The 19,349-nt window shown below is 38.9% G+C and overlaps 1 protein-coding gene across 2 annotated transcripts in view; it reads right to left on the reverse strand.

Annotated features, from left to right (window-relative positions):
• Positions 1-19,349, reverse strand: part of Kiz (kizuna centrosomal protein) — a 106,831-nt gene that overhangs the window by 76,924 nt on the left and 10,558 nt on the right. For both annotated transcript variants that reach the window (XM_027421590.2, XM_027421589.2), the window contains exons 3-4: positions 15,575-15,737; positions 9,127-9,207 (exon numbers count right to left, since the gene is read on the reverse strand). In XM_027421590.2, coding sequence (XP_027277391.1) covers positions 9,127-9,207; positions 15,575-15,737 — 244 coding nt within the window. The remainder of the gene's footprint in view (positions 1-9,126; positions 9,208-15,574; positions 15,738-19,349) is intronic.

Raw genomic sequence — 19,349 nt, forward strand, 5'->3', positions numbered from 1 at the left:
TAATTGTAACTTGGTCATAGATGTTTATGATTTTTATGCTTAAACTTGCTTCAACTGACATTCAGGGTCACAGTTCAGTTCCTGAGTCTGTTCTGTGGCCCTGTTCGATCAGCACCAACCTCCCTACCCCCAACCCCCCAACCCAACGCTACTTCTTTTGTGCTTTCCTATATTAAATCTTGCTTTTCTGTAACCTCTTGTGTCTGCTTGGGTTGATTTGGAGCCTTGGACCATAACACACACACACACACACACACACACACACACACACACACACACACACACACAAATAAATAAATAATGCAGTAAAAAATAAAGTTATAACATTAAATCCTGGATCAGGTTCAGGGATATTAATAGAAAACCTTGTAAAAATCTAAATGAAGTCAGAAGTTTACTTATTAGCAAACCTTGTAACTGTATTTGTTTCTTAGATATGCAGCTTCTGTCACTGTAACCTAAGATGCTAATAGTAGTGAGAACAAGGTGCGGGGTCCAGAGGACATTCTCACACTAGTTCTATAACTTTTCTGCAAATTTTAAAGTTATTCTAAAAATTATAAGCTGAGCATAATTGTGCATGCTTTGTAATGTCAGCACTTGGGAAGTAGAGGTAGAAAGACTGTAAATTTGAGGCCAGCACAACATACATTTATATTTGAAAAAAATCTAGCATTGAGAGTCTTAAATATACTTCCCCTAGATTTAGTAACTCTGTGTGGAAATTCATCTTAAGCAAATAAACCTAACAGAGAAAAAAAGAACACAAGTTCATGCATAGATCATTTATAATCAAGAAAAGTCAGAAGCAACCTATACATACTAAATCAGGAAGCATCAAAATGAAGCATGTAAGGCTGGGAGGTGGTGGCGCACGCCTTTAATTCCAGAACTCGGGAGACAGAGGCAAGAGGATCTCTGTGAGTTCGAAGATAGCCTGGTCTACAGAGCAAGTTCCAGGATAGCCAGGGCTATACAGAGAACCACTATCAAAAGAAAGAAAGGAAGGAAGGAAGGAAGGAAGGAAGGAAGGAAGGAAGGAAGGAAGGAAGGAAGGAAGGAAAATGGGCCTGTGAAGGTTAATGAAATGACAGAAATGCTCAGATGTGGTAAATGAAAACCAAAAACTAAAGCTATACCTAGCTAAAGATCATTCTGAACACAGTAATAAAATGTGCTTGTATGAGACTATGTCAGGAATGTAAATGTAGCTGTTGTCTTGTTCTTTCAATTTAACAGATTCACCTTGATTTGAACTTTTAAACTAGTCTTATCAAAACATAACATATATCATAAAATTTTCCTTTTAAAGTATATAACTGAGTAATTTATAGCATTTAATGTTTTCTCAGAACTATACAACCACTGCTGCAATTTTAGAATCTTTTGTATCACTCCAAGAAGAAACCCCACATTTGTTTAGGAAACTTCCGCAATGCTCTCCACCCACCTGCCTTGGCAACATCTAACTTTTCTAACTTGATGGATTTGTCTACACTGAGTAATTTGTATAAATGGAATTACACAGTATGTGATCTTTTTGACTTTTTTTTCACTTAGCATAATGTTTAAAGGTTCATCATGGTGCAACATGTACCAGCACTTCATTCCTTTTTGTGGATTTTCATATATATATTTATGTATAAATATAAACAAAATGACATATATATACATATACATACATACATATATACATATACATACATACATACATATATACATATATATATGTCATCAAATGACAGACACTTGAGTTATTCCTATTTTGGCTATCGAAAATGCTGCTGCTATGAACTTCAGCACAAGAGTTTGGGCAGATATGTTTTTGAGTAAATAAGTATGGAATTTCTGGCTAACACAATAATTCTATGTTTATAGGGTTGGTTATGCTGTTTTCTAAAGTGGCTGCATCATTTTACATTCCTACCAGCAACTGTTTAAACTTTAACAAAAATTATATGAGAAACTTGAATGTACTGTTGTATGAAGTTTTATTCTTTTGATCTTTTGGCCTTTTTTTGAGGGGCCCACCACCCAGCTCCCAAATAAATCATACATGGAAGGCTTATTCTTAGTTATGAATGCCTGGCCTTAGCTTGGCTTGTTGCTAGCCAGTTTTTCTTAAACTAACCCATCTACCTCTTCCCTCTGGGCTTTTATCTTTTTCTTCTGTATATATTTCTTTCTTTCTTTCTTTCTTACTCTGTGGCTGGGTGGGTGGGTGGCTGGCTGGCCCCTGATGTCCTCCTCTTTTTCCTTGTTTCTCCTTCTATTTACCCTCTCTGACTGTCAACCCCACCTATCCTTGCTCCTGCCTCGATATTGGCCGTTCAACTCTTTATTAGGACCACCAAGTGTTTTAGTCAGGCCAAGAATCACAGCTTCACAGAGTTAAACAAATACAGTATAAACAAAAGCTACACACCTTAAAATAATACAGCAAGTAATTGCCATTTGTTATAGAGTTACTCAAAACTTACACTGACCACTTGCAAAATAAGACACTCTCTGGTGAAGGACAAGGTGGGCTTCTGTTGCTTGGCAGCTTTCCCATTTGCTGTATCAGGTTCTAAGACACATATTTCTTTTCTTTTAAAATTAATCTTCAAAACAGGAAAGACCGTAAGTTCTGAGTCTCCTCGGAGTAGTTTCCGAGCCAGGGAGAACTCCGAACTCTTCATTATTGTCGATACTGCACCAGAATTAGGGATTCAAAGGCTACTAAGAGACAGACATACTGCCAAAAGCAGGCCCATGTGTCAGTATTAAGGATCTGACATTAAAGATTAGCTTGTCTGGGCCCTTCTATTGCTTTGCAGTTATGACCTGGCAGTAAATCCATCACCCAAGATTTCTGCTTTGTCCTTCCTTTTCCTGTTTGTTATCCACCTTCCACCTCTTAAAATGGGGAAACCGGGGAGAATAAGAGCAAAGCAAATGAACACAGAAGAATATACATACTGGTGACCAGAAGTCTCACTAACAGCTGTTTTTACTGAGGTAGAGAAAAGGGAAGTGTGTACAGATATCAACGAGTTTAGAACTGATGGATTTAGGAAGTAGGCAAGTCTTTGTCCTTACTCTACTTTAAACAATGCCACAGTTGTTTTTTGAAAATTGATAGGAATATTTTAATTTTTTCTTAATGGTTTTTTTCCCTACAACCAGGGGAATGAGAAGCAGCAAGCTGAATGCTGAATGTTGAATGGAAAAGGAGCTGTCAGAGCAAGCAAGCTTCCAGCTGCACAAAGGATGGCTTTTCTAATGATATAGTATTTTACTGAATATTAGCACATGAGATTCGCAGAGGACCCTAAAATGACAAAAAAAAAGCAATATATGTTTTCCTCTGGAGCTTCCCTGGTGCCATGTCATAGGAGGAAAGAAACCATTTCCCACAAAACATACGTGTTTTCACTAAGCTAGCTCCCATTTCTCCTCATTCACCGTTTCAGCTTCCCCTCACTCCACAGGACACATCCCTGAATCTATGAGCGTAGGTTTCCCACTTGTAAGAGCCTCTGCACCTTAACATGCTCCCACATAATCCCACCTCCGAGGGGAACAAAGGAAGGTAACTGTCTAGCAGAAAGTTCTTACAAAAGGCGTTTGGACTGTGGGAAAGAGGTTCCTTTAAGAATGGCCCTTTCCGTTGGTGGCGCCCGCCTTTAATCCCAGCACTCAGGAGGAAGAGGCAGGCGGATCTCTGTGAGTTCGAGGCCAGCCTGGTCTCCAGAGCAAGTGCCAGGATAGGCTCCAAAGCTACACAGAGAAACCCTGTCTCGAAAAACAAAAAAAAAAAAAAAAAAAAAAAAAGAGAGAGACGAAGAGTGGCCCTTTCCCACCATTTCTGAAGCATTTTTTTATATAATTAACTAAAAGTAGGTTGATAGACATATTAAGACTCCACTAAAATAAACTTTAAAAACAAAATTATGGTTTTTGTTTTGTTTATTGTTTTAAGATTCCAGGCTAGTCTGTTCTGTTAGGATCTGGATTCAGGCTCTAGCACTCACCAGTGTGAGGCCTGGGGAAAGACAGAGTACTTCTTTGAGCATTTCTTTCCTTATTTGCAAAGTAGACAGTAAAATACTTTGATTTTGTGAGGCTGTTTGCAGGGATGTGTACTCACACACATACATATCCACACACAAATCCCTAAAAAGAGAGCAGAAATACACTACTGTATTTACTACCAAGGCAAATAAATGTTAGCTATGATTAGACCCACACTCCCCATCAGACACTTAAAAGGCACACCTACAAGGAAGCAGGATACAACTGTGCAGGCTCCATCTGGCCTGTTACTGCACATGAAATAGGGCACATCTCTCCCACAAAGACAAGAGCTCTCAGCGCTTTCTCCTTTGCTCTGAGCAGGCTATTAGCACCCTCTTGGTCTGTGAGCTGACAGAGAAGAGCATTTCCTACACAACACTGAAAAATGGGTCTGTATACCTAGTTTGTAGAAGGCTTTGAACTTGTTTAAATAACTCAACCCTCTTGAGAAACTACTATAATCCAGTTTACTTTCTAGTTGTTTTCTGAATTACCAGCATACAAATTTTAGAATTATAGAAAGGGCTGGGGGTGTGTCTCAGTGGTACAGAGCTTGTAAGACATTTGTAAGGGCTTGTAAACAGTCCTCAGCACTGAAAAACATATTTACAAAAATGACACCATACTGCAAATAGAAGGACCCCTTTTACCTTTTATGGCTCAGAGTCGAATTTCATCATCACTTAGAAGATGACAGAAAGAAGGGAAGGTCACCATCCCCACAAAGTAACTGGTTAGAGCCTCATTCTAGGAAGAGTTTGTATTTTTCCATTTGCACTCAAGGAAGCTGTTAAACTGGTTAAGGTAAGAAACTGGCCTTCCCAGTTATCTGTTGATAGCAACCTTCTCTGCCTATTTCCCCTGGCAGGTGGAAGAGGGCCAGGCCCAAATTCCTGGGCCCTCATTATCCTGGTACATACCTAGTATTCTACCACACCTGTTCTTCGCCTGTGAACTCTGTTGACAGCCACACAACAGTCAGAAGTGGAGTCAAGACACACAGCTCAGTGGCTAAACTGGAAGACAAATACCTTATTTCCCTTCCCCTAGGGCAGGATACTTCTGGAATGTTTTGTATAGTCTTCTCAGAGTCCGAAGTGGGGCTTAGTGCCAGGTGCTCACAGTGAGAACCCATTCAATCATACACTCACTGGCTGTTTTCCCTTCCCCGCCACTTCCTTCCCTCTTTGGCTGTGCTTCTGGGACTACCTCGTAAGCAACTACTTGCAATAAGTCTTTGTCTTGGGATTTGTTTCTAGTGGATTCCCTAGTCATTTGCTCTTTCAACAGGGGCACTTCAGTTTTAGGATTCCGTTTCCCTTCCACCAGGTGTTTGTTCCTTAAACTCTTGGTGATGACTCTGACCCTGCAGAAGCTGTCCTGGTTTTCTGAATATTGCTCAGTTGCTGACAACAGCTGTCACTCCCCTTGAGCCAAGAAAGAACCATCCTCACCATCTAACACTGGGGTGCTGCATCTCCTACAGTCAGACTGCTCCAAATAGAGAAGGTCACCTCTGCTGACCTTCCTCAAGGCAGGCTAAAGTTGCTTCAATGCTTTTTTCCTGACCCGCAGGCTCACACTGACTCAGTGTCTGTCTGTGCAGGCTTTCTCTATTCAAACTTTCTTCTGTACAACCAAGCCAACTGGAACAGATGTTCCTATTACTGAAACATAAACAGTTTGGAGACAGGCCCTCTGCTCACTATGATTCATCTCATTCAGCTGAACTCTTACAGCAGCACCAAGACAGACCAGTTCATTCCCCAGGTAAAAATGAAGCACCAAGAGCTTCTTTCATCTCATTGAGAATCTGTCCAAACCGTGTTGGAAGGCAATATGGCAAGATAGTCTGGGTGTGAATTTTGGCTCCAGATGTATAGTTCTGGAGTTAACTGACATTTCTTAGCCTTGCTATAAAATGGGACAACAATCACATCTAAGACCAGGGCTGCTGAAAGGATTAAGTGAACTGATACATAGAAAGCACTACTGCAATACCTGGCATAGAAGAGCGATAACTGCTATTTAGAAACGGGAGTAGCAACCTGTAGTGGATACCCTAGCTTTGCCTGCTTGGACGTGGTCAGGGTGATGTGAGGAAGGTTTAAGAGTGAGGGACATGTATGTGGGGTCCCCTTTACTTACCTTGCTCCCTGCCAACGGGCCAGGCTGTTCTGAGTGAGTAGCATCTTCCTGAATAAACTACCCTTATATCTAGACCTGACTCTGTATTGCCTTTCCACTTTAGCAACCTGCAGAGCTGTCCTCCCTATGATCCCTGCAAAAGCAGAGGTGACACCCCTAAGTAATCTTTAGTCCCGTGATGAGCTTCCCTGGCAGTTCTCTAGCCAGGAAGAGTACCATCAGTACCACCTTGAACTTCTGATTTCCCTACCTCTACCTCTCAAGTACAGGGACTGCAGATGTGTACCACAATTGATTTATGGGGTACTAGTAGATTGAAACTAGGGACCAATGCATGATGGGAAGCACTCTAACAATGAGCTACATCCCTAAACCCATCTTTTTATGATCTAGCCTTATTGCTTTGATCTAGCCTCTCTCCTCCACCAATGATTTCTTCTGCAATGGCTAGCCTGACCCTGATTTCTCCAGGTTCATCCTGGCCACCTTTACTCCTGTGATATAAACAGTCTATGCATCTTCATATGTCCCACAGGTATGCATACAGGCACACATTATCGTTCTAGGAGGAAAACTCAGTTCTTGAGCGCAGAGCTTTGGTTATAGGTGCCTGAATCTTGTGATACACCTGTCCAAGTTCATTCTTTGGTGTGTTCCATAACCTCTTTGGATTTCAACCTCACTAGACAATGGCCTTTTGGGCTTCCCTGCTTCTGTTCCTTTATTGTTATTGCTAGTGCTACCATTACCAACAGTGTCCACACATTGCTGAAGACCATTGTCCTACTCATTCTTCAGTGCCTGTCAAGCACCATTTTCTCTACTAAGGCTTGTGTTATTTACGGCAAAGGAACTAGCCTCATTTTTCTCCTACAGCTCAAGTTCATCCCCGTAACTAACTGGCACTTATTGCACACTACCCTGTGCCTCAGAAAGAACACTTCTTTGTGAGAAGTATCTCAAGAGCAGGAATTAAGACATTCTTGGAGAGGCCTACTGTGCCTTCTCAACAGAACAGTTACTCAACAACTGTAGAATCTTTTAGGAAGTTCCAGACACCAGTGACTGGGCACAGAGACAAATTCCTATGATTATCTAAAGAAGAGGAGCTTGGATTTCATTAAAAAAGTACAACATAATTCTTAAGATAAGGACTTGTTCAGGAATTAGCATTTAATGAGGATTAACTAAGCCATGATTTTGCTGCAGTGTGTTTACCTTTTAAATGATTAGATATCAAGAGAAAATTAGAAAAGCCAAGATACAAGTTCCTCAAAATGTTACCTAATTGATTTTTATTACAGTCAACAGTCAAATCTTTTGAGGAGATGACAGCTTTCAGTACAAAGAAAATACCCTGTTCTAATTATCAAGTGGAGCCTCCATAACTATAGGCAAGGTAAGGAGTCAGTAGTGCAGACAGGGGTTAAAACTCTCCATTTTACTTAAGTGTCATTGATACAGCCTTACGAAGAATGTGCCTATCAGGAACAGCAGAGAAAGAACAAACTGGAATATGTCTATCAAGAACAGCAGAGAATAAACTAACTGGTTTGTAGATTAAAAGTATGTCGATTATTTCCCACCTAAACATCAAACAGAAATAGTAGGTCTGGTCTGGAAGTCTATCACATCCCACCACATTTGCCCTACATCTTATGGTGTATAAATCACTTATCATTAAAGGTCTCTTTATATAGGTCAAGGTTGCTGAGGCTTGGTGCTTTGTATCTTACTGTTTAAAGAATACTCTAAATTCTAGCTTTTTAACTTTTTAATCTATGGGAAAAGAAAACTAAAACTTCCTGTAAACTCAGATTAATGCCTGCTAATGCAAGGAAGAAAGGAAAACTAAAACCTTCCTCCTACCATAAAAACAAAATAGTGTGGCCTCTGTTTCTTTTCTGATAAGAGTCTTAAATACCAAACAGTTAACTGCATAATAACATTTACTGGCAGCCAGGCAGCCTGCTTAGCAGATATATAAAGCAGGTAAAAGGAGAAAAAGTTAATTTCTTGGCTGAATGATTCCATCGGTAGCTATAGGGCAAACCTGAAAGTCTTTTAGTAAAGTAGCAGTTGATTCTTCTATCAATCTGTAGCACACATACTCTTCCAAGGAAAGCATTAAATATGAAAATCATATCCCGTTATCATCTGTTTCCAGCTTTCAGCCCAGTAAGCTTTTCTTAATGAATGCTGCAGCCTAAGGAACAAGCACGCTGTTGGCTTCTCTGAATAATGGAGTGATGCTACCATTTTTGCTTATTACAATATCGACTGGCTGAGGGGGTTTCACACATAGTCACAAGTGACTACTCTTGCCAGCATGCTCCAAGTTATTACAAGATGTTTTTAGACATTTCATCTAAAAGAGCTTTACTGCTTTTAGTGGAGAAAACATCTATGGTCTTGAGCAGAATCATTTATATGGAGATAGGCAGAAGGATTAGAAGCCTGTATTACGGCAGATACATAGCAGAATTTATTTAAGTATTCCTTGCCAGTCTTTTTGTCTATTGCTTAGATATGCAATCTTTTCTTTCCACTTTGTCTGTGAAAAGGTTCAAATGTACAAAATTATACATACAAAGGAAAAAATCAAAGCACCATACTTAGTTTATTTTCATTTAAAACATTTCTCAATCCAATCCAAAGTAGCTACAAAACACTAATGATGAAAATACAATTTTACCTTTTGCAAACCTGAGGTTTTCTTTGAAATCTTAAGTCTAAGTGACTACCTTTTGGCAAATTTAATTAAATTAGACACTAAAACAATATCGTAGAAGCAAAATTCTTTAGATAATCATGGGTCCATCAAAAAATCCTTGTAAGATGATTTTATTTAAAAATCACAACACATGAGCATTCTAACAATTGTCTAGAAACATAAAATTTACTGCCTTACTGTCATACCTTTACTCTGGCTTCGTCTTTCATCCCTAGACTGCCTTTCAGCAGTAGGTGCATCTTCTTCATTTCAGCCTCATATTCAGTCTAAATAGAAACAAAGTTCGATTTTATGGTAGACGTTATTACAAGTAAAAGCCACCTATATCTTGTCATCTTTGCAACATAAAAGGAACGATGGAGTAGAAAGAAGCTGATAATGCTGAGAAATTCAGCTTATCTTAGAAAACAGGCAATTTCACAAATAATATATATCAAAAGTTGAACTCTGTAAAATGTTACATACATTTTAAAGTTAAACAAGGCTTAGTGGATTTTTAGTCTTTCGTCTTTTTATAAAATAAAACCCCAATCCTCAATACACACATCCCAACAGCATATTTTCTTTACACTATCATGAAAATCCAGTTGCTTGATTATAAAACTTAGGTATTAGGTGTCTATTCCCAAAGCCTAAAAAAGAGAAAAAGAAGTCCTACAGATGTGCTGTATTATTACATATTACATCTTATATTACCATGACCTTCAAAGTCACAGAAAATTAAATACATTACTTGCTAGATCATCAATTTAAATCAGTTTTATTTTCTAGGAATAAAATTATACTGTAGGCAGTCACCAGTACCATCAGAATCAAGTTTACTCTGGCATCAGTACCTTCACCAAGAGTTCTGCATCATTACCTCACTATAACTGATGAAAAGAATTCGATTCCAAAATGTCTTTCACTAAAATGCTCAGCATGAAAGTACTTTGATTCAGTATACTCCCACTCAAAGCCTTAAAAAGCCGATGATTACAGTCCATCACAGGTATCAGGATGTTTCTGAATTAAGCGCTTATACAAACAATTAGAAACATACCTATGAGATAATGAATTAAAGGCTGTTTCCTTAGCTCTCAGACTGAACAAATAAATAGGTCTGAAATTTGTTTTGACAGACAAAAAATGCATAAGCAATAATAACCCAAGCTGAACATTTGCCTTAACATTTTTAAAGAAATTATACATTTCCACCTTTTTAAATAACACTTTTTCTTCTAACAAGTGCTAGTAACATGACAGAGGGCAATAATGATCAAGTAGATATGTAGCTAAAGTTTATATAAGACCAGTGCAAATGACACAATAAGATGATAAGTAAGCGAAGATAGTGCAGTTATCAAAATGCAGTTTGAATGTTACTGCTCTGTGGCTACATGTTTGAACTCAGACAGACTCAATTCCTAAGCCCAAAAGCTTTAAACGTGCAAACTTGTCAGAGTCCAGAAGAAGTATCTTTAAAGGGATGAGAGACAGATTACAACAGAGACAAAATAAAAACACATAAACTGTTCCTGTGATGTGACTAATTTTGTTTGTTATGATCAGTGAGTATTGGACTAGTCTGGTTATTAGGGAATCTTTTCAAAGCCATCTCCCAAACACAGGCACTTTCTCACAGAAGCATAAGGGTTTTATTCAATTTATTATGTTGAAGCAAAATGCGAATGATAACTGCATAAGGGTTTCAAAAGAACAGTAAGAAATGTATCCTCAAGAGCCTAACCTAGGCTGTTCTCAACACGATGACCATTTGAATGAACTATAAGATATTCTTTCTAAATTAAGTAGCAAAAAAATTTGTTTAATAAATTTTGAAACCAGAATGATGCTGCCATAAATTGATAATAAATACAAATTATATCTCTGTACCCTTTAGAAGGATCACCACCTACAATATTCTGTTCTTTTTCTTTGCCCTTTTTTGGACATTTAACGACTACCATATCTATTTTCTGAATGCTAGAAAGTTTCTAACTGCAGAACAATTAGCTCCATAGTTCTACCTTCTCTCCAGATGCAATTAAGCAAAGGATTCTACTATTTCAAAAGTTCATTTAAGGATGATGCACACCAGCACATCCCAGCAATAAGAGAAAGGAGGATGGTGAATTCAAGTGTACCTGGGTTGTACAACAATTGTCTTGAAAAGTTTTTTAAGTTTGGTTCTAAAATACACAGATTAATTTTCCTACGACTGTTCTTGCAAAAAAAAAAAAAAAAACACTGAAGAAGACATCAGAGGACATGTCCTTGTTTGCATCTTTACTCTCTTGTTTCATGCCTAATCTTTTGTCTGATCAGGCTCATGCGTTTCTTCTGCTTCCTTAAAACATCAGGGCTTAGAATGTATCCTTTCTCTCTAGTGTCTACCCCTCCAGTCTTCATTTCCTTACAGACACATGGACTTTTCATGGTTAAGAGTTGATTTGGGGGGTCAGGGCAACTCATATCCCAGTAGCATCCCCTACTTCAGAATCTCCAGAATGCCCCCCTTATTATATTCCCCAACCTGGGAAACCCATTTTAATAAACAAACAGCACTGAGCTAACCCACGTGATAACACATTCTGTAGATGACAGTACTGCTTCATGGCACTAGTGATGCTGCCAGCCTGAATTTAAGAGGACCTCGCCATTCACTTCCTCATATGCAAAAGCAACTGATGTCAGCTGAATCATTAGGCACTGTTAACAATGGGCCTAACATTAGGCCATGGGAAGAGGAGACAGGTATTTCAGGTCTCTGGGATCTCTCTCCATACTCAATACATCTCACTTCCATTACGCTTCCTCTGTATTCTCACTTTCAGTCCTTCAGTTGCCCTTGCCCATGCTGTCATCGGCCTGACAATGTCACCACTACCCTTTCCCCTACTACTTTCTTTGCCTCCCTGGTTTCTGGAATTGTACAGCTGATTCTCAGTTACAGACAAGGTAAATAGCTGAACTGAACAGATATTTACAAAAAAGTCAGCAGCCCCAGTTGCACACGAAGATGGGTACAGTGACAAATTGTTCAGTTTGATTCTCAGGTGAATCTGTGGTTTTCTTTCACCCTATTTTTTCCAGTATATGTGCTTCCTCCTAGACAGTGAAATCTCAGTAGAAGACATAAGAGAACATGCATTTATTCAACTGACTAATACATGTACTAACAAGAAAGACATTATGGTTGTTGAAAAAGTGATTTGCTACATATTTGCCTTTTAGGCCCTTAAAGACCATAGCTTGAGCACAGTATTTGCCACATGCTTAGTAGGAATCTAAATAAGAACTCACAATGTATGTTCTAATGTTATCCCCCTTCAGCACATAACCTAAAGACAACTACCCAGGGAAATCACACCTCTAAACAATGAAATTGCACCTTTAGAATGACTTTGCTAGTAAACATAAGAACTTCCGGGGAAGGTATATATAAGATATAATTGATACCATAGTTCTCACATAGGTGTTTATAATCCATAAGAGAACCAAACCCCAAATATGGAAGAATTAACTTTCAATCAAATCACAATGCTTCCTGAGTGCTTACTGGAATCCCAGTCTGGTGGGACACAGAGCAAGACATACTAAGACAAGGAACAAGGAACCCACAGTGAAATAAAAACAACTGCTACATAACAATTAGAATATCATGAAAGAAGTGCAGAGGCAATTATGACACAGACTTAAGGCAGGGCAAAGGGACAAAGCTCTGTGTGAGACAATGTGAGGCATTCAAGGAAATGTAGTTTGTTCAGCAGGTTAAAGCACTGTGGAAATATGTGCCCATGAGAGGAAGGGTGAGTATGTCCAGAGGATAAAGGTGTAGAGAAACAGTGGAAAGATACAGGAATGGGAGAGATAGAGGAAGGAAGAGAGGGGGAGAGAAAATATGTGTGTGTGGGTATGGGGGTGTATCACAGGACTGAGGCTGGAGGTAGAGACTAGCACCCAGGCTTTGTCCTAAGATACCTAGGCTACCACCTCATAACTGGGTGATGCTTGCCCTGGTAATAATCCTTCCTGAATTCTGACATATTGGTGCCATGCCTGGTACAGTGTGGGAGGCAGCACATATATAAGCAAATAAATACTCTATATGTGTCTCTGGGATACTGGCATAAAAGATCAATATCTCCTATGACAAACTCTGCTTACACCTAAACTGATGGTGTCACAGGCTGGGTTTCTGACATTAGTGTTGGGTTCTGAGGGCATGTGGCAAGCAATCAGTTTTGGATTCAGAGTGACTTCTATATCCCAGTACTACATGGATCTTATGTCCTTCCAACTGAAACTACATGGTCTATTCTTTTATCTCATCAACAGAACTGCTTCAAAAAAAGGAATTCTTACCCAAAATTCAAAGCAACATAATCTATGTGATTTTTGAAGCATATTGTAAATAAAACTTTTCATATTCTTATAAAATTTGTTCTTTTCTGAAAAAAATGTAGCCTATGCTGATACTATTTCCTAGCTCATTATACAAGTTTCTAAAAACATATCTGTTATATATAACTAATACTAATACTCAATATAAAATGATTTACAAAGGATGATTCCAATTCCTTCACCCAACATTTGATTATAAGAAGAAATCAATCATTGGATAAGGCCACATGATATAAAAATATGAGGGCATTTTCTATTATTTCCTTTGTTCCTACTTTGTCTACTGCTTTATTTTCTATGTGAAGTCTCTGAGTGGTTTACAATGTGGATAATAGCAACTGCTTCCAAACCTTAAGCACTTGACTAAAATACCAAGAGGCAAAACTTGCTAAAGCTTAAACACAGCTAATTCCAGAACTTGGTTTCAAAACTCTGCTCCCCACTTAAAACCACTGTAACTCCTTGAGTAAAAGGCTACAGGCAGAGAAGACACAAGGCACACTTAGGTTCAGAATCCAAGGGTCATGCAGAAAGAGCACAGCAGCCATCTAATGACTCCCAATGGCTGAGGTGTAGCTCAGTGTATGTGCTAAACATGTTTAAGGTACATGTTTCAACCCCCAGCACTCAAAAATAGAGACTTCCACTGGCTACTTTTGGGAAAATAGAAACAAAACTATCTATTGATAATATGCTAATTAAATAAAAACCCATGTTCATCATGCTATTGAGAAAGAAGGAGGTGGCAAGGAGGAAATTCCTCTTTGCTACAGAAGAAAGTCAGTTAATCGAAGATATAACTGAAAATTGACAGTCTGGACAACCTCCATTATGATAACTCCCTCAGGAAGGCTCATCTACAGATCCCCAGTGATGCCAAGCCATCACCCCACAGACTATTTACTACATTCTAGGGGGAAACAGGTCTCTAGAGATTATCATATTAACCAAGAGCTCAGAGATTGCCTCACTCAAGTGGGACCACTTGACACCAGGGACTCCTCTATTGGACACTAGACACTCGGCAGCATGATTCACCTATGACTATGAACCAAAATCAACTAGAACTGCAGCATTAGTGTCAAGCCACATCGTTATGGCTCCAAAGTCAGGCTGACTAGTCAATGCTGTATCAAAGAACACTGCATAGACAGCATTCTCAGGACTGCATGAAGTTCTGCCAGACAATGCTAGTCCAAGACACATTTCCAGTTCAAAGGGGATAGGGTAGGAGGTGAGGGCAGACTCTGGATAAGGAAACCAAAACTCAAACTTCAAGTGACTAGCAATTGGCTGCCTTCATCAAAATAGCCAATGCCATCAAAAAATATTTGAAATTAGATTAAAATAGACTTTAAAGGTCACAATGATAATATAGATCTCAAATAACATGTAAACTCTAGTGGGTTCATGTCTAGAAATAGAAGATACTTTTTAAGAGATCAAAAAGATTTGAATATGGGCTGAATATTAAATGATACTGTGGATTGTTTACTTAGTTTTAAGGATGATAACAAGAGTATAATTAGATAAGAGTATAATTATATAAGTTCATGCTCAAGAGCTTAGCAGAGAAGTATCATGGTATAACCAGGATTGCTCAGAAAGAAAAGCCCACATGCACATACAAAGCAAATACTGCAAAATAGTAATAACTGTTACACCTAGGGGAGAATATGTGTCCATTAAAATAATTCCTTTCATTTTCTGTATATTTGAAATTTTTTGCAATAAAATTAGGCTAGAGAAACTACTAGAGCACAAGAAAAAAAAAAAACGCACTGAAATCAGCTTTTCCTATAACCAGTATTCTGTTGGGTTAACCTGGGCAACAACCCCTGACATTGCAAATAGCAAGGAAAAAAGACAAGCTTCTGGCCTCCAATGCTGACATAAGTTTCAGAGCATCCTGTAGGCATACACTAGAAGGGACTAAGGTGCCAAAATAAAAGGGAGTCTTGAACAGCAGTCACTGTACCACAGAGGCTAGGAGCATGAAGGTGAACTCCCAAGGAGTACTCTTTAGTGATCCCCATCTCTAATGGACTCTTAACCAGTAGAACAGCCCAGACCAAAAAACAAAACAAAACAAAAAAGACTTAAAGAGGGAATCAGCTTCTAAAGGAACCTTCCTGATGCTTAAATTCACACTTTCTACCAACAAATAACCCTATTCAGACAACTGAATATGGCTGCCACTGGTCTGGGAAAGCTTTTCAAAATACACTGTAGAAAACAAGATCTTACCTTCAGTTTTTGAAGCTTCTCTGTATTTGTGGTCAAGTGTTCAACATAAGTCTGGACACACTGGAACTTCTTTAAATATCCTTGGTTTCGGACATGAGCCCTTCTTTCAGATTCACATACTTCTTTCAGGTATTTCTTTAGTTTTGCACATTTCAACTTAGCTCTTAAGAAAAAAAAGTAGATCTTTAAAATGTAACTCAAATTTAACAAACTTAATTTTTTTTAACAAAAGTGTTACTAGGCTGGGCGGTGATGCACACACCTTTAATCCCAGCACTTGGGAGGCAGAGGCAGGCGGATCTCTGTGAGTTCGAGACCAGCCTGGTCTACGAGAGCTAGTTCTAGGATAGTTTCCAAAGCCACAGAGAAACTGTCTCAAAAACAAAACAAAACAAACAAAAGAACCAAAAGTGTTATTAAGACAATAAAAAATCTAAGAAATTTTACTAAAGGAGGGACAGAATGCATATAGTTTTAGAGAAAGAAGATTATTATGGTATCACATAGGTATACAGCATGATATACGTCCCCTGAGAAACACAGCAGTACCTCTTGATAACATAGTAAAGATGATTATGCTGTTGAGACAGGGCTCAGTATACAGCCTAGGATGCAGTCCTCTTTCCTTGGCTTTCCCAGTGTGGATATTACAAGTGTGCAGCACCTTGCCTGACCACACCTTGCCCAGCTACATGGATTTCTTACTCTTTTTTTTGGTTTTGGTTTTGGTTTTTCTGTGTATCCCTGGCTATCCTGGAATTTGCTCTATAGACCAGGCTGGCCTCAAAGAGATCCACCTGCCTCTGACTCCAGACTGATGGAGTGTACCACCACACCCTGCTCTAGATTTATTTCTTAAACTGAAATATGGTTTCAAGAGCAGTGTCTCGTTAGTCATATTCAGATGCATACAAACCCAGTTTTTATATGACAGGCAATTTTTATATTAATTGCTCATATAAAAGCAGAATCAAACTACAAACTACAGTCCATAAAATTAAGAAAATTTAAAATGTAAAAGCCATCATTTCAATAATGTAAAAATGTATTAGACATTACAACATATTAGTGAAATATTTTGAAGATGCTAGAAATCTCCAAAATTAATCAACATCAGATATTAAGCCTCTAACTCTAGGTCAACAAGTTTTCAGAAATCCCACCCCCCTCCCATGTCTGGGGTAGTGCTGGGAAGTGTTTCTGCATGAATGTGTGCTCCAGTGTAAGTCAGAGGACAACCTCAGGTGTCAAACCTCACTTTCTACCTCATTTGAGACAGGATCACTTGTTGTTCACCACCACATATTCCAGACTAGCTGGTTCACAAATGGGGAGCTCTGGCCTCTGCCTACTATCTCAGTGTGGGATTTCAGACCTGCACCACCATGTCTGGCTTTATGTGGATTCTGAACGTAAGTACTCAGGCTTGCCTGGCCAGGACTTCTGCACTGAGCCATCTCACCAGCCCAGAAGAGTATCATGCTAATGATACTGTGCTTTAACTCTGATTGGCTGTCTTCATTTTTCCTTCTGAATAAAACAATTTACCACTGTTTTTACTGCCCATATCTGCATTTTTGACAAAACATACTCTTATCTAGAGACTTAATAAAGCTGCTTAGTAGCCATGCCTTCCCCACTCAAATCCTAGTGCTCATTCTTGATGTTAACTTTCAAAGCTGGTCATGTAGATCATCCACCCACCCAAGCACTCATTCATCTTTTCAGCAGTACAAGTATGAAAATTGTCTATCTATAGTCAACAGAAAAACAAGCAGATAATTACTGCGTGCTAAATACTATGAGGAAAGTAAGGAACTTTTCAGAACAACCTACCCTAACTGAACCTGCAAGGAAGCCCTCTCTGGGGCAACAATTTTTCAGGTAAGGGTTAAAATATGGATAAAAACTAGCAGGTCAGCTGTAACAATTACATGCCTTAACCACGAAAGAAGCTAAATATGTTTAAATAAGAAACAAAAAGACTACACTGTCTTATTTAAGCAAAACCATATTCCTGAACTAACACAAAAACTAAATAATGAAAAAAAAGTTTATTTAAAATACATAAAACAATGACATTTACTTCAAGTTATTATGCATTAAAAATAAAAGAATGATAAAATATTCCAACTAGAATCTGGACACACCTCACCCCTGTCACACTCCTCCCTCTGTCCTGCGGCAGGGGCCTGAGCCTCAGGTGAGTCTGGGTGCTATTTTGCACCCTCAACATCCCCCATCAACTCCTGCTCACTTCTGCCTGAAACCGCCCCCCACAAGAGTGGACCTACCCAGACTGGGAAGGCCCACCCTGAGTCCAGACACACCTCATCTTTGTACACCCACAGCCCTCTGCCATCTGGCAGCCACCAAAGGCTGAGCCCTCCACCTGCCACCGGAAAGAGGGAGAGACCCCACCTGCACTTGCTGGAAGAAGGGATGGGAAGAAGACAGAGTAAGAACACACTCAACAACAGAAAGACCAATATGACACAACCAGATTCTAGGGACTCCACACCAGAAAGATCTGAAAAGCCCACCACAGAGCATGAAGAAGAGATGGACATCAAAAATTATCTTAGACAGATGATAGAGACCTTTAAAGAGGAAACAAGAAAATCCCTTAAAGAAATAGAAGCAAAAAAAACATGCAGAAAATTACATGAAATGGAGAGAAAGACAAACCAAAAAATTCAAGAAGTAAACAAATCTCTTAAAGAATCTAAAGAAAGACAAGAAAAAAACAACCAAACAAGTGAAGGAAGCACTCGAAACAGTTCAAGGCATGAAAGCTGAAACAGACACAATAAAGAAAACACAGAACAAGGGGATTCTGGAAATAGAAAGGCTGGAAAAACGATCAGGAACTAAAGATGTGAGTATAACCAATAGAATTCAAGAGATGGAAGAGAGAATCTCAGTTATTGAAGACTCGCTAGAGGATATACAGTCATCCACCAAAGAAAATCTCAAGTCCAACAAATCCCTAACACAAAATATCCAAGAAATATGGGACACTGTGAAAAGGACAAACCTAAGAATAATAGGTATAGAAGGAGGTGGAAAAATACAGATCAAAGGTACAGAAAATATATTCAACAAAATCATAGAAGAAAACTTCCCCAACCTACAGAAGGATATGCCTATGAAAGTACAAGAAGCTTACAGAACACCAAACAGACTGGGCCACAAAAAGAAGTCCCCTCGACACATAATAATCAAAACACCAAACCTACAGAATAAGGAGAAAATAGTAAGAGCAGCAAAGGAAAAAGGCCAAGTAACATGTAAAGGCAGACCTATCAGAATCACTCCCGACTTCTCAATGGAAACTTTGAAAGTCAGAAGGTCCTGGATAGATATCCTGCAAACACTAAGGAAGCATGGATGCCAACCCAGACTACTGTACCCAGCAAAGCTTTCAATCACTATAGATGGAGAAAACAATCTATTCCATGACAAAACCAGACTTAAACAATACATATCCACAAATCCAGCACTACAGAAAGTTCTGGAAGGAAACTCCAACCCAACAAAGATAACTATACTCATAAAAACATTATCTATTGATAATCCACTTTTACCAAACATGAAAAGAAACAGGAGGGCAAAATACACACACAATGACACCACCAACAATAAATCAAAACCAAACAAGAACCAACAATCAATGGGCATTAATATCTCTCAATGTCAATAGTCTTAACCTGCCCATAAAAAGATACAGGCTTAACAGAATGGATACGAAGACAGAATCCATCCTTCTGCTATA

The sequence above is a fragment of the Cricetulus griseus genome, chromosome 6 (assembly GCF_003668045.3).
Source record: "Cricetulus griseus strain 17A/GY chromosome 6, alternate assembly CriGri-PICRH-1.0, whole genome shotgun sequence".
NCBI classification, from domain to species: Eukaryota; Metazoa; Chordata; class Mammalia; order Rodentia; family Cricetidae; genus Cricetulus; species Cricetulus griseus.